Genomic DNA, 16,293 nt, shown 5'->3' on the forward strand with positions numbered 1-16,293 from the left:
AGGTCATCACTAGGATCACTTTCCCAAACAGCAGGAGAGGACACCAGGAAACAGAATACTATTGTATTCATTGCAACGTCGGGCTTCTGAGCACAGGCGTGCTCAACATACAAAATTCTACAAATACTTATCGCATGCAAATAGTCCCCAGACTACTTCACTTCATAATTTCTAAAACAAAGTCATCCATACAGAGGGATGGAACATGGTTTCTATTTACATTAGCTTTGACAGGAAAGGGCACATTAAATCATGACTGAATCACTAACATGAAATTGCATTTCTAAATAATTTAAACCCTCAAAACAGTATTTCTTGCTAAAAATCCTTCATTTCAATGATATAGTTTGTAAACATTGAAGATTTACGTTTATACAATCTACAGTCTCAGCAGGAAATAAATTTCAGGCTTATCTTCACTACTGGGTTCCAGCTGCAGAACAGAATCGTGTGCATACAACTGGTCGCTGCAGCCGTAGTGCAAAGCGGCGCACGCGCCCTCCGGGATCCCTCGGCCCTCCACGTCCTCCCCAGGGCAGCCATTCAGGTACCTGGCTATGTACGAGCCCGTGGAATGCCTGTTGATAACGTGAGGAGATGCTGAAGGCTTGTTCCGAAGGACAACCCCTGCTAGGCTACTTGTGTTTGAAGATTTTTGCTTGCTGGCAGCCTCCTGCCTCTCCTTGGCACGGCTGGCTATGTTCCGCACTCTGCTCTGGCTTCTGGAGGAGAGTTTTCTGACCAGTGCCTTTGGGCAGTCCTCATCAATCTGCCTGGAGCAGAGCGTTTGACAGCTGTCCTCCTGGTCCAGGGACACCAGCTTCCTCAGCTGTTCCGTCAGAGCATCTGTAGAATGTGGTCTCATACTCTTCATAGCAGCAAGTTTCTTGTCCCTCATGCCTGATGAGATAAAGCTTCTACTGATGTATTGATACTTACTTTCAAAATTGCAGGAAATATCCTCTGATGTCAAGTCACCGAGACTCTTGGATTTGCAAGGGCTTGTCTGCTTGATGGCTGCAGGAGGCGGGAAAGCCAAAGCGTTTTTGAGCACCGGTGAGTGTACGTTGAGCTGGGACCTCTTGGAGGTACACGTTACATTTTTTTGCTTATCTGAATGATGATGGTGATGATGATATAAAAAGCCAACATTTTCACACGTTGGAAAAGGGAGCTGACTCCCTGCAGTTCTAAAATTATCTGGGCACTCCAGGGCAGCAGCACAGAGCTCAACAGTTGTGCTGCTCCCAGAGGTCCTCCCACCTGCATGCCCAGTATCCTGGTTTTGCCTCAGCTTCAAAGGGGAAGCCAACTGGCTCATGTCTTCCCTTTTGTACTCGCATGCAGTTACCAAGAGATCTTGAGAATCCCCATCTACTTCTACAAGACTGCTGCTTTCTGAATTTTCACCAGTGGGAGGGTCAACAAGTGCCTCCTCAAAGATGAGGCTACTGGAAGCAAAAGAACTGGCAGCCTCAGGGGCTTCCCAGGTTGTTCCACATTTTCTTTGGGGATTTGCATTTAGCAAAGAGAGAGGCAAAGGACAAGGACAGCGAGGCAAGTTATTTCCTATACTGTTTAACTTTTTCTTGCAGACTAACTCACTGTGGGTCTTACAAGCAGAGGTTGGTGTAAGAGTTGCCTCATGGATGATTGTGTACACAGAACACTCTGTAGTCTCAGGGCTGGAGAACATGGTGGTATCTGGAGTTGAGAACAAAGGGGATTTGATGGATTTTTTGGTAGTGAAGTTGTGCCTACAGGGACTGTTCAGATCCGCAGTAAGCACGTGTGAGTGTGTAGCCATCACACTGAAGGTCTGGCTGCTAGTGCCATGGAGGCTTGAGACCCCAGTGAGATTAGTTTGATTGTCTGTGACATCAAACTGTCCGATCAGAGCTGAGACAGCGCTATCCATCTCGCTTTCATTAGCTAAAGAAACTTCATCTATAAGGCGAGAAATGTCACTGTCTTGCACAGCTACAGGGGAGTGCAAATCAGGAATGTCAGAACAAACAGCAGAAGACAGACCTGTCAAAGAAAGGGGTGCTGCAGTGCTTTTGTCATACTTGTGATTTTCCATCTCTACTTTTTGAGAAAGGGAAGTCCCCACAAGAGTTATTTTCTCTTCCTTAGACCCTTTTGTGTCATCTTCCTTGTTATTGTCTGCACAGTTTTTGTCGTATGTTTTTTCTGTGGAAAGCTCCAAATCACAGTCCTGCATTGGAGGGACAGTTTCATCAGAAAGATTACTTTCCTGATAGCCCATGAGGAGATTTGTTTCAGCTACACCACTTGCAAAAACTAAATTTTCCGGTTGCTCCTGCAGAGGTGGTACTAAAGAGTCAACTGTAGGCGCCTTCTGGTCATTCTCCTTCTCAAATGGAGATGTCAGATTTGAAGTATTTGCTGTTTTCTCAGAACATGGAAAAACAGATTCTTTCAAGTTTGTTTCCTTCTCATTTGTATTGTCATCACTGTTGGCTAAATTAGATAAGAAACATATTAGTTGCATACAATATTGAGTTCTCTTCATTAACAACTATTTTGTCCTTAGACAGACAAATGGAGAACGCAAAATTAGGTACAGTTGTGACAAAACTCAATTATGGGGTTGTGCAGGTTTAGTACAAATTATCTGAGTGATATGAATAAATGGAAAAATACAACTGCAGGCACTTCAGCGAAACTTCCTTTGAATGTCTATTACATCAAGCAGGTGATGTAATATTTGTTGCAAGTAATGTTAATGAGGTACCATATCAGAGCTTGCACGTGGCATTACCTTCAGCTGTGTTCCTATTCAGATTTGTACTATACAGAAGCATGGCAACAAAGACAGAACAGAACAGCTCTGTTAAAAAAAACATCATACTTTGAAACAAGATGCATGCTTAAAAGAGCTGAGTAAAATCATCAAGGAGATGGACTCCAGAATGTATTTTACATGTAGTTATTATAAAAGGTTACAATTTAAGGATTTCATTTTTGATCTTCTACCAGCAGACTACATTCATGAGAGCAAAGATTTTGAATTCCATGAAAAATATGCATTATATATTTTCTCCACCAAATCTCCTTACTTGTCTTTATATGCCAAATCCGAGCTCTTTTGGAGCTTCTAATTAAGCAGGGACTATAGCAGTAAGCTGGGCATTATATATACTGTTTCTAACATTTGCTAGAAATCAGATACCCTTGGAAGAAGCAAGAGAAGCCCTGATCATTCACTAGCAGTGACTGAACCCCCTCAGTAGAGTAAGAGCTCTTTTGAATGAACGTGACACTGAAAGACTGATCTCCAAAATCTGAGAAGTTCCCCAGCCTTTCCACTGCTCCTAGGTAAGGATGGAAGAGATGGACATTTCTTTGACTTGTAGTTTTTGGGGGTTTTTTTCCTCTAAAGAACAGGTTAGAAAATAGACAGCACACTGTCCACTTGATGTCATTCCAGCTGAGACAGTACAGATATGTTTAGCCACAGTATTTTAGCAAGAAAGATCTTCTGGACAGACAGTCCTTTCCATTCTTCACGCCATCCTGCAATAACAAGCACTTCATCTGACTAGTAGCTCCTTGATGGTGCAGTCACCTCCCATTCTGAAATATCTGGGCTGAAGTTACTTTCTGAGACTACCCAAGCCTACTCCTGGATGTGCACGAGGCTGCGTTGTACGTTTTCTTACCACCATTCAAGATAAGTGCTTCCACAAAAAAAAGAGCTGAAGCTGTTTTTCTCTATGTCCACCACTAACACTTGGGTGTCCCTGCAGCACAGAGAAGGTCCCTCGGGGACAGGAGAGAACTCCATCTGGAATTCTGTCTTCTTCATGTCTCTTATCTTTATGTCTAAGGTGGCCAGTCCTCCTCCATAAGGGTTACAGAGCAAGCCTTACAGACACTCCAACAGACAGGGTCTAGTCCACTCAGTTAGAAGGGGGAGGATTCATTCCCTGTGGCAGCTTTTTAGGTCATCTCACCAGGGTCTGTGCTTTCTGCACAGGTTATTTTGTTATAAGTGAATACCTGTGACCTCCAAAAAGCGTGGAAGTTTCTTCTAAAATAATTTAGTGTCTTTCTCTTTAGCATATTTAGGAAGAAAAATCTAAGGAACTCTTATGTCTGTTGCAAAGAACAGCTGAGCTGTATCATCTTCACAGGCTTATCTAGAGAACTCTTCAATTTAAAATACAGCATTTCAGAGTTTACTTCCTGTACTAGGAATATAATTTTTCCTGTCTAAAATTTTTTCTCAGGGTGGTAGAAAAAAAAATTTGGTTTCACTTTGTTTGCTGCTTCTCCTCAGTAAGTTTTTTTACAAGGTGATGTCCAGATTATCTGCTCCTTCAAAGCCACCAATATGGGTAAAGCAGAACAAAGGCAGCTCAACAACACGTCCTCATCTCTGCCTGGTATCTCTCCTCTTTCAGGGTGGCTTCTGTGGCTGCTGGGAGCTGCTGCTCTGTAGCTGAAAATATTCAAAGCAGAGCAGCATTTCTGTCACCCCCTCAGCCAGGAGAGGTTCTCGGTGGGCTCTCTGCACCTCACCAAGGAAGACAGACGGTGCTCCTGGCTGTCCTGTGCCAGCTGAAGAATAGACCTGGGGGACTAACTGCAGAAACGGTGTGCTGTCAGAACTGACCAGAAGCTGAGGACTTGGAGAGCCCTGCAGTCTCATGGGGACAGCCTGTATGAGTGCACACGCTCCTCTCAAACAAACAAAAAACAGCCCCAAAAAGCTATACAGGTGCCCTGGACTAGGGACAAGCTCAGGGTGGAGGCAGCAGGTCTAATGAATTACAGTCACTGTGTTCAAAGCTTCCTAGACTTATTTAAATATTCCAGTAAATCAAATATTAGGCAGATCAGACACATTAACTTTCCTGTAGTCAAGGGAATAACTGTATTTTAAAACCAGGACTATTATTGCTGAAGACACTTACATAAAAGCTATTTTCAGAATTAAATTGTATTGTGTATCAATAATCTAAGGCCAAGATTTTATCCTAACACATGCTTTCCATATAACCTAGGTTACTTAATTTAATTTAGGAGGAGAATATCAAGACTGCTGGATACAAAGTTACCCCTCTTACATCTATTTGAAAGTCTGCATTAGTCTTTACACATTCTATTCCCAGAACCATGCTGCTTGCTATTCTTTCCTGCTGCTTGCTATTCTTTCCCCTTGAAATGGAGAGAGAAAAGCCACTGTGCCAGCAGCTCTGTTTTCAAAAGTAAACAGATAGTAGCAAACCAGAAATCAATGAAGCGTAATTGAAGGTTGGTTCTTAAATTAGGAAAAGACATTTGACAAGTGTCCTTTTAAGAGCACTTCAAGAAATGATTGCAATTCATTTGCCTAGTTTGGAGAGTCAATAGCTTTCCAGGGTGTCACTTACCAAAGAGTTTAAGGAGCTGTTAAAATACTACAATCGTAAGCACATATAATTTTGCCCAGTAACTCTTCTTTGAGTTGAATAAAAAACTACTTGCATAGGGACTGCAAGAACTAAGCCCTTTAATAAACTATCTCAACTTACTACAGCAAAAGTAATTTTGGAAGCATCTTACCAGATGCATTTTCTTTTCCTTTGGCATCTTGGGCAGTTTCACCTTCTGGGCATGGCAGTCCTACGAGAAGGTATTTGTCCACGGGCATAGAAGCAGGACGTGCTTGCAAACTCCGGCTTGTACGCCTTACAACTCCTCCTTTGTCTTTCAAGTCTATTGGTTCAGATGCACTGTCTTTAATTTCAGTAGTTTCCAGAAAACCCATCTTACTTTTCTTTCTGCCTTTTGCTGGTGCACTGGCTGTGCGCCGGAGAATTCGATCGCCAATAGATCGCTTCCGTACATAGTGCCCGCTGGCTTCAGCAGAACTGTGCTTCGGGTTCTTGTTAAACAGCCCTCTGAGTCCTATCAGCTGCTTATTCTGAAAGGACAAGAACAACCAGAGCTTCGAGTGAGTTCAGACCGTTATACAACGAGTGCAACAAAGCAAAGGGCTTTCAGAGTAGTTATGAATGATGAAGACAAAGTTAAAAATGCAGCAAAGCAAAAATTCACACCAAGCAATTCACATCTACTCTGACCAAGGAGCTAACAGCATGTCTCCCCATGAATTCATGCATGTCTGTATTTCTCCTCATTAGGATGGCAGCCTGCCACAATTACAAGAGAGGTTTGCTTCAAGTCTCCTAATCGGAGATGACAAGACTGTAAGCAGCGTACTGCAGTGACAGGCTCCACATTAACTTGGAGTTTTATGCATGGGCTTCATCAAAGCAATATTCAAATGTTTCAGAGTCTGAATGAAGAATGATGTAAGCTTGGTAGTTGCAGATCATGCGATTAGGAACCATTCGAGAAATCTGTGCCCAGCAAGTGCAAAGTGCATGCTAATGAAGTCTACCTTTGTGGCTCCTAGAAAGTGCAATATTGTGTAACTGGGATTGAGGATTAAAGGGCTCCACTGAAAGGCAAAAAAATGCAGATATATTTGGCTAATGTTTTCAAGACTGTGACACAAGCAAATAAGGTAATAGTACATCAGCTATAAACATAACTCCTCTACAGCCAATAATTTGAAGCTATTAGCCCAATGTCAATCTCTCTCAGAAATCTGACCAGATATCCTCACTTATAAGGACACAAATGCGCATTCAGCCTTTGTTTATACACTAGAAACAATAATACATCCCATCCCTAAGGCAAGCATTAGATCAATAGACTAAATGATACAGCAATCAAATCTCAGCATCTTTTATTTTCTCCCCTTTTCTTTTATCACCATTTGCCTTCCCTATGAAGCTACTCTCTATTTTTCTTTACTATTCTTTGAAGAGCACTTGAGCCAAGAGCAATAGCTAAACAAGTTCCCCTACAGACTGTCACCTAAAGGTATGTGATTTCCCCCAATTTTCCCCCATTACACCCAGCAAACAAGTTCCCCTACAGACTGTCATCTAAAGGTATGTGATTTCCCCCAGATTTCCCCCAATTTTCCCCCATTACACCCAGATGTGTACAGATCTGGGTGAATACTGCAGATGCATTCCAAGCTGTTTACCACCTCTTTTCTTTTTACACTAATTTAGGAATAATGAAATCTACCTTGAATACTACAACCTTGGCTTTGTGCACAGAACATGCATGAGTTGGGCATGGTCATTGCCGTTCCCTCCACCCCTTGCAGCAGTTCTCCCTAGCAGGAGGAACACTTGGGGAGGCAAGAACAGATGAGCACACTGAAACACGGGTCCCTGCGCTCAGCCAGGGACGCTGACAGACGATAAGTGGTTTACAGAGCCATCATTAGATCATTCAGCAATCTAATGGGATCAGTGAGGATGGAGGTAGTGGAGTTAAGTGAGGATCAGGACTATACCAAGGCTCCTAGGCCTTGTTGATGTTATTTTCTACCTCTGTTCCACTGAGCTTTCCTTGGTGATCTTGCTGAAAAGCAAAATGTATGCACTAAAACCTAAAAGTTTGAATTAGCTGCTAAAAATAGCTTGTCAAATACCATGTTCTGGTGCAGTGACAGTTCTTAACATTTACTTCTAAAATAAAATGAGTTCAACGCACTGAAGTAACGTCCTCACTGTACCTAGACCTGGTCATTATTAATTGCTAACAGTAAGAACATTGGTAAGTACGTGCATGCTAAGACTAGAGTAACAGAAGGTTATGCTTTCATAGAATCCCAGACTGGTTTGGGTTGGAAGGGACCTTAAAGCTCATCCAGTCCCAACCCCCCTGCCATCAGCAGGGACACCTTCCACTAGACCAGGTTGCTCAAAGCCTCATCCAACCTGGCCTTCAACACTTCCAGGGAGGGGACATCCACAACTTCCTTGGGCAACCTGTTCCAGTGTCTCACCACCCTCACAGTGAAGAACTTCTTCCTAATATCTCATCTAAACCTCCCCTCTTTCAGCTTAAACCCATTTCCCCTTGTTCTGTCACTCCCTGCCCTTATGAAAAGTCCCTCCCCAGCCTTCCTGGAGCCCCTTCAGGTACTGGGAGGCCGCTAGAAGGTCTCCCCGGAGCCTTCTCTTCTCCAGGCTGAACAGCCCCAACTCTTTCAGCCTGTCCTCACAGCAGAGCTGCTCCAGCCCTCGCATCATCCTGGTGGCCTCCTCTGGACTTGTTCTAGCTGCTCCAGGTCTCTCTTGTGATGGGGTAATCACAAGAGAGATTTCCTTGGTAATCACGTGCCAGAAACCCCCCCACATGCTACGAGCTACATCCTGCTGCTTCCTGAGCACTCTGACAGCAGCGTGGCTGCGCTGTTATTGTGGTAGCTCAGCTGTAGATAGCCAAGGGCTTTACTGGACACAGCTGTGCTGTGAACGGGTGCCTGGCTCAGTGCTCCTCAGAGAAAACACTAGGAACAAAGAATTGCAGTTTGCTTCTTTGAGGATGCTGATGCTTAGCGGTGTACATAGACACCTATACTGGTATGAGTATAAATGGAAACATCAAGTCCAAGGCAACAGAGAACCAAACATTGTGCTTTTTCATTGCTGTATGAGCTGAATAATTTGTTTAGACTTTATTACAGATCAGTGCCAGAGGGTTAGGTACTGCTAATCCAATGTACAAAACACCAGGAACCGAAGCTGTAAGAATCACTTGGAAACCACACAAATCCTGGGATGTTCTGTGGTACATTTAAATCCACTTTTATCAGAAGAATTCAAAGAAACAAACAAAAATGTATCATAAAAGATGTAAATTTCCAGATATACCTACCTTTCCATAGATCTCATTAATGGTTATATGAACAAATATGGATGCTTCTGTCAGTCCTTCTAAATACACATGACGATAACCTAGCAAAAGAAAAATATTGCAAAAATAATCAACAGTTTGCATTTCATGCACAACTGGCAATGACTATCTATAAAAGTTAAATATATACAGTGAGCCACCTTATGCCTTTAGTAAAACTTATCTTATGTTCTCACAGGTTTCCCAAGCCCCCCAGCACAAATTGCCTCCAAGTTATAAATAAGACACCAGCAGCAATTTCCAAAAGCACAGACAACCAAAGTCCTCCAAGTAACGGTGAATATACCACCCTATGACACCAGGAGAATTGTCCCAGCTCATGCACCAAGTCTCAGAAATACAGGCATATCTCCTATGTTGATAACCTCTTCTTCACCTTTAAGTTCAAAGGTGTTTGTTCTTCAGTTTGATCTCTAAGTCAAGGAAAACAAGTGGGACTAACCAGGCACCAGACTGCTAAAGGCCAGAGTTCTCTGTCCAACAAAGTCTCGCCCGATAGGGTCATGGTCCCAAACAAGAAATCGCACCAAAGCTATTTCAGGCATGTGGATGGTAAAAGTGAGTGTTTCCTCCCAAACAGGATTAAACCCTGTAAAACAAACATCATTCTAAGAAACAAGTCTTGCTCTGCATCATGAAAATTGAGACGTAAGAAACAAGCATACTGAATACACAAAGGAATACTCATTGCTCATCTAGATCTAGATGCTCTCAATCTCCATTATCTAAGTACTGAAAAGTGAGAGATCTCTCTCCTGGACTGCTTTTACAAACCAAATGGTTCCAGTTGGGCAGCTGGCAAGCTGTCGTTTTGCAAAACTGGGGTAAGCTAAAGTTAGACCAAAACAAACAGGAACTACTCCCTTTTTTCTCCATGGCTTTGTAACTGCTTATGAGAACTGATGGCCACCTCTCCTGCTGCAACTGACTATCCCACTGTTATTCATCTCCTTCCCACGAAGGCTGAGGTGGCAGTGAAACTGCAGAGCACATGTTTTGTTTTAATTTTATTATACATGTATTTTATATTTAAAAAAATATATTTGGAACTTCTGCATAAACGAGATTTAAGAACAATCCAGGAGAAAGACAGTGTGTTGAACAGCTCTTGTTCTTCACCTCTTGCTTCTCTGTCTCCCTACACCAGAAATTCTGTCTAGAGAGCAGAATTATTTTGTTAAAATACAATCATTTGATTTAATCAGGCAAGAAGCTTTGCAATTTAGAAAGTAATAACAGATACCAAATCATTTATAATTACTTAGTATTTTACTCTAAGAAAAAGAAATCAGATAGATTATCTTACCATTGTCGTCAACCACCCTGGTTTGATCTTTACAGCAGTCAACAGGTAACCCAATAATTTCCACCTCAACAAAGGGATCTATTATCTATTTTTTAAAAACAAAATATTTTAAAAGCAAGCCAATGATACAAGTGAAGGTCAATTTTTAAGAAAATTCACACAGAGAGTGAATGAATTTAAATTCATACAAGAATTCAAAAACCTTTGATTCTCATGAATTTTCAAGCAGCACAACCATGGGATATAGCTTCATGAAGTGTAAGTTGACATATGGTTTATAGTCTCAAAAGCTATGGCCAGCTATGACTAATTTTCAAAAAAGTGAAGTCACCCTCAAAATACAAAACAAATTAGTTCTTAAACATCATGTGTAGGGTACAGACTCTGTTGAAAAATGTAGTATTTAGCGACCAAAAGCTTGAAAATATCTGAAATTTATTGGTGTATTGAAATAGAGGAAGTTTCTTTGAGTCACATGCTGCCACGTCACTCCAGGGCCTCTCATGGAAGCATTTGTTGGCATGGGAGTATCTTACCTCTCCTCTGTCTCCTAACATGGAGTCAGGAGGCTTAGGTAGCTGCTGTCCGCTGATGATTTTCAGAATAAACTGCTTTTTAGGACTGGCAGGAAGTGGATCAGCAGAGTAGGGGTTGAATGTACCTAAAAGATGGCAAGGAATGAGAAGTGTAAGGAAAAAGATACATAGAATAAGTATCACCCCCCAAGATGCATACATATAGCCAAAATTCAGTCATGAGCAAGTAACTTACGGAGCATGGAACAGCTGTTCACAACTTTTAAAGTTCTGTTCCGCTTTCTTACAACCTTTACTGGGCTGAGCAGCCCTTGTTTATGTGATTACAAGACAGAAAGGACCCCTCTAATAGTAGGGTTTTGCAAGATTAAGACTCCTTTGGGGGAAAAAAAGGAAAGAAACTAAAACCACAAACACTTCCCTCTGTAAAGTAGTAGCTTCAAAAAAACCCAACAGTTACACCCCAGATCAGCACTCTGATCGTGTCTCTTGCACAGATATTAATGAGAACAAGCAGCCAGGGTTGAGTAAGCTGCTTCCTGCAGCAGTGCCTGGTTCACGCACCCAAACTCCCTCTGCCATTTCCCAAGTACCTTTCAACCATTGCTACTACTTCCCATGGCCACATTAAGCAAATTATTCAGAGACAGAGGGACACAATCAGATCCCACGCCCTCAAAATACGGAAGGATTGTCATTGCACAACACGGAAAACCACCGGCTCCTGCTCTAAACAGCGTTTTGAGGACCAAACCAATTCCTTTTTAAAGAGAACAAAATTCCACTGGCGTGTGTGAGAGTTGGACCAAGTCCTGGATACCTGGTCCAGGGCCACTGCGTACCTTGTTCTACTTGACTGCAGTTGGCTATCCTAGGATGCCCTTTTCTTTTTTTAAACACATATTAAGATGGAGCCCTCAAAAAATAACTATAATAATAGCAAGAGATTGTATGCTGGTACTTACACCATCTGCGTTAGGCAGCATCTTTTGAGGACAAAAAAAAGTACAAATTCTGAAGTAAAATAAGCTTATGAATTTATGGAAATACAAAAGATTCTACATATGTTCTTATTTCTCTTTCTTGTGTCTTGACAACTTCACCATAAAGACATTTTCTGAAAGGCTTGACACGCACAGTAATAGATGTATAGTGGGACTTTACCTTTGCACATCTGCTGAGGTTTGAGGACATAGCCACAGTTGCCGTTTACCCTAAATTTTGCATCATTTAATTGCATCACACGTCCCTCAGATTGGTAGTTTAGTGCCACTGTTGAAAGAGAAGACTCAGGTCTAAGATATTTACTTAGCAAATACACAAAGAGGTGGGAAGTAAGTTATTCATGCAACACCCACCTAACTGGCAACCAACGTTCCAGAAAGGTAAAGGATTGAAATTGCTGGAGTCGATGCGGTAGGCTGATGGATAGACCCTGGTAAGCTGTTTCTGGTTGTAAAGCATAAACTGTTCAGCCTTCTGCTGCACTGCTTGGTGGGCTCTTGTTTCACTGAACGACAGCACGTTCCCTGTTGACCCTGTGTATATTGTTAAACCAACAAACAAGTTACAAAGCTAGCCCAGGAGACAGGGGCCTGAACTCAGGCCACAGTTGCACTGGTACTAATCAAGAGGAACATTATATTTAGTCCAAAGTTATAACAGTAGATTGTCTTGTCACATGCAAATCATGGACATTGTGTAACTGAAGGGCACCAGCTTCCCCTTCCAGGGGGGCCTTTTGTTCTAACCTCAAGTTTCCAGATTTATAAGGAAAGGGAAGAAAGAGCTCCAGCTAATTGCTAGGACCTTTTCTCCTGCCAAAGCCCAGCCATGATTGCTATGAAGAATCTATAGAGAAATCTACTAATGGCAGCATGATCAAAACTATCTTACTGAAGAGCTTACAGCTGAGGGAAAGACAGGCCCAGCAGGGCTCCGATTATGCTCTTGTCCTTCTAACACATTAAGAGCCGCACTCAACCCATTTCCCTCTCACAGAAGTTTCTGCAAACTCATCCTTTCTCTAAATAATGGAAGCAATCTTTTCCAATTCACAAGTCTTCCCTCTGATAATTTCATCCCCTTAGGCAGAACCCTTTTGGTTATCTCTGCCCTCTGGGAAAAAGACTGACCAGAAGAGTTTCCTAGGCAAGAGCGTCCAACTTCAATGCAGCAGTTAGACTACCTCAACTGCACCATCTCCCCATGCCCATCTCTTCAGCTGTGATCAGGAAAGCCCAAGATCAAGATGAAAGGCAGCTGCAGTACTGTGCTCTGATGAGCTGGCCCTCCTTTCCCAAGGGCCATGGGATGGCTTCAGCAGCACCACCTAAGTGCACATGGACCTGCAGCAAAAGCTGAGCTCTGTCTCAGCTCAGAACAAGAGTGAAATTCTACAAGACTATGTTCTCATAGGATTTCTTTGAGTCTGTTTCTCCACACTACTTTCACCCTCCTTAGTTTCTCCCATTAAATTAGGAATTAATTTTATAGTAATTACAGAATTTCACACACAGTTTTTCCCCTGTACATTTGGTGGCCTTTCCCACAAATCCCTCTGCAGCTTTCTCCATTTCCATTTTGCCTCTAACACGCTTAATGAAACAACTGCACACTTTCTGAAAAGGTAATGCATCTATTTATCACAATTCCAGTCTGTCATGTTACTAAATGCTACTTAAAATGGATAATGTTAAAAGATGATGACAAATTCCATAGAACTGTGAAACCAGGAAAGGGTTCTCCTGAAAAGGCTTCATTTTTAAAATTGCTACTAAAACATGAATGTCATAAGAAACCAAGGGAAAGGATATTTCTTAGGGAAGGAAAAGGTGGTGCTTTACTCCTCCATATTTAAGTAAACGGGACAGGTAACTAACTACTCTGCTTTTAAAACATCTTTGAAAAACAAGGGAAATCTTGAGAACACAGACACGTTTCCTACCCAAACAGAAAAGTGAAAAAGGCACGTGTAAGTCTCATGCCAGCAGCCTTACCATCATCTACTATATCCTGGGCTGCCACAGAGTTGGTGTACACCACTAGGTCAGACAGAGCTCGGCACAGCTTCACCGTCTTTCTTCGACGAGCCAGTCTGCTGAGTTATATTTAACATAGAAAACAAATTATTAATTTTTCAATATTTAAAGCATATTTCATTCCCCCTTTCTGTTCTTTTTATCAATAAGGAAACAAACAACTGTCAACAGGGAATTACATGTGGCAAACCTCCTTAGAGAGGGCTCTGAGATGACTGTTCCCCTTGTACCTCTACAGTCACACTACACAAACACAATTTTTAATTCAAAACATAATGAAATAGCTGCAGCGTGGCTCTTCTCAACAAAACCAAGGCAGACAGCTTTGAGCTCTATCTGAACATGGAGCATTTCAGTGACAACAAATGCATTCTCAATGGCACTTTTTTGATTGCTTTTTCTCTACATTCTCAGATGTAATAAAGTTGTCTGGGCTGCCACGTGCCCTTATTTAGCCTCAACAGTTTTCTTTGAGCACTATTTACAGCATGCAAAATGGAGACTGGCATTTTTCCATTAGAAGAGTATTACTATGACACTTCTTTTCAGTTTAAGGGTAATTGCTATTCACAAGCTATGAAAACCTACACAATCAAAATATCAGGCTACAGCAGTCACAGCAAAAGATACCCCAACAGCAGTGTCATAAATCACCTGCTCTTAAGAACAGACTTCCCTGAGGCAGTGACATAGATACTGGTAGTAGTGACACGCCTCTGGCTTTAACTGAGCTGTAAAACTATGGTGAGTCATAGCCAACCTGTGGAGCTGCCCCATTTCCTTCCCAGAAGGGTTTTGCTGGCTTTCTTCATCATCTGATGCACTGTGGTATTTGGATGTTGTCTTCACAGCTTTCTGTTGGGAAAGAATTGAGCACAGCTCTGTCAGTTTATGGGGTGGTTCTATAAACTCACATTACTGTAATTAACAGCAGGTGGGTGGGTGAGCTGCAGCAGGTTTACAGCACAGGATCAGTGTCCCCACAAGGACACAGAATGACCCCTGAGGGTTTGAAAGCAGAAAACCTTGGGTGGTACATCAAGTGTTTCCATACATATGGAGAAGGAAAGCCAACACAAAGCATCCGTGTCCTGATCTCACTGCATCTGACTCCAAGGATCCAGGCCTGCAGCCATGGAGCAGGGCTACCTGCAGGTTAGCAGACAAACACAAGCCTGAAGATAAATGATTTCTGCAAACTGGGCAGTCCATTGCAGGGCACTGCGTATTCTGCTCCCTCCTGACCTGAGAGGACAACACTGATCCACTGTCTCCAGTACACGGGCACTGGTCCTGCTGATATTGTAATGGATCATATCATATTTAACAAACAGCAGCACACAGCAGGATCTGAATGTTCACTGCATTGCTTCCACCTATTTGTGCTTCCCCCCTCGCCTCCAATTTAGAAAATTTAACAAATTAATTCATAGAGTTGAGAACAGAGTCTGGGCAAAATTTTCAAACATCATCATTCTGCTGCCTTTTGAGCCACACATACAAGCGTTCAAATTATTCTCATTTATTACAGTACATAGTAAAGAACAAAGAACATGATAAAAAGATTAAAACCTCAAAGGTATTTTTTTTCATAAGCACCTATTATTTAATACAGGTTCCAATTTCAACAGCACTGCATCTTTGGTAACACTAACTACAGCTTCAAGTGAGAGTTTCTTTAATTCCCTTCTCATCAAGTGGTAATTAACAATATAACTGAGATCTTCTTATCCTTTTGCTCATATGGCTGGATGCTAATTGAGCATAGATTTCTCCTGCAGCGATACACCAATAATGTACATAATTTAGTTTGCTGGTTTTAGTGCTGAAAGAAAGTGGACTAGATTGGAAACCATTTGTGTGGTTCAGTTTTAGAATCTGAAGCTCTGCACTGTGGATGTTTCCTGCAGTTAACTTGCGGGAATTGCCAGCCTCAGTATCTCTGTCCCTCCACTGGCAATTTTTGAAGAGTTTATACATGGATACATTTGGCACAAAAGCTGGCTGAAAACATTACAAATCAATATCCCTGGGTGGATAATTCTGTACCTGCAAAAATATCACTCTAGTAACCATCCTTCCCAGGTATCCCTCTAGCTGGGAAGGCGTAAGGGGGACATTACAGGATGCCCCTGTTGCCTCAGCCTATGATACAATCATTTTAAAAAATAATTAAAAAAAAAAAAATCTATATATACTCTCTCCTATTTTTTTCCAGCAGAGATGAAACGAATGAGCTTTCCAATCTGCTGTATCCATTAGGGTAATTAGTTGAAGTAATTAAATTATTGACAAACTTTACAGTCCTCAGTGTAACCAGCAATTTTTAGTGGCTGACATTTGTCTGTGACATCTCATTCCACAGCATCTGTTTTCCCATCAGCAAGCACAGGTTACAATGTGAAGTGTCCACTATCATGCACAGCAGGTACTTGTAGATCTCAACACATACTGAGTGAATAATGTGCACTTGAGCTAAAGCTGCTGAAAGAAATAGGACCACTTCAACCTGATGTAAGCTTATAATCAAAGTTTAAATATGAGCCCTGGTACTGTCTGCCTAGAGGCTTTTTGATGGCTCCTAGCTGGCTTCTGGGCAGATGTGCTGGTG

At 42.0% G+C, this 16,293-nt stretch overlaps 1 protein-coding gene across 1 annotated transcript in view; it reads right to left on the reverse strand.

Moving 5' to 3' along the window:
* Positions 1 to 379: 379 nt before the first annotated feature.
* The window catches only part of PLCH1 (phospholipase C eta 1), a 43,594-nt gene continuing 27,680 nt past the window's right edge, over positions 380 to 16,293 (reverse strand). The window contains exons 13-23 of the mRNA XM_029087518.1: positions 14,443 to 14,537; positions 13,641 to 13,738; positions 12,000 to 12,179; positions 11,806 to 11,913; positions 10,642 to 10,766; positions 10,106 to 10,190; positions 9,242 to 9,388; positions 8,761 to 8,840; positions 6,416 to 6,475; positions 5,575 to 5,935; positions 380 to 2,484 (exon numbers count right to left, since the gene is read on the reverse strand). Of these exons, the coding sequence (XP_028943351.1) occupies positions 380 to 2,484; positions 5,575 to 5,935; positions 6,416 to 6,475; positions 8,761 to 8,840; positions 9,242 to 9,388; positions 10,106 to 10,190; positions 10,642 to 10,766; positions 11,806 to 11,913; positions 12,000 to 12,179; positions 13,641 to 13,738; positions 14,443 to 14,537 (3,444 nt within the window). The remainder of the gene's footprint in view (positions 2,485 to 5,574; positions 5,936 to 6,415; positions 6,476 to 8,760; positions 8,841 to 9,241; positions 9,389 to 10,105; positions 10,191 to 10,641; positions 10,767 to 11,805; positions 11,914 to 11,999; positions 12,180 to 13,640; positions 13,739 to 14,442; positions 14,538 to 16,293) is intronic.

This window comes from Antrostomus carolinensis, unplaced genomic scaffold (assembly GCF_000700745.2).
Source record: "Antrostomus carolinensis isolate BGI_N321 unplaced genomic scaffold, ASM70074v2 scaffold3091, whole genome shotgun sequence".
Lineage (NCBI taxonomy): Eukaryota > Metazoa > Chordata > Aves > Caprimulgiformes > Caprimulgidae > Antrostomus > Antrostomus carolinensis.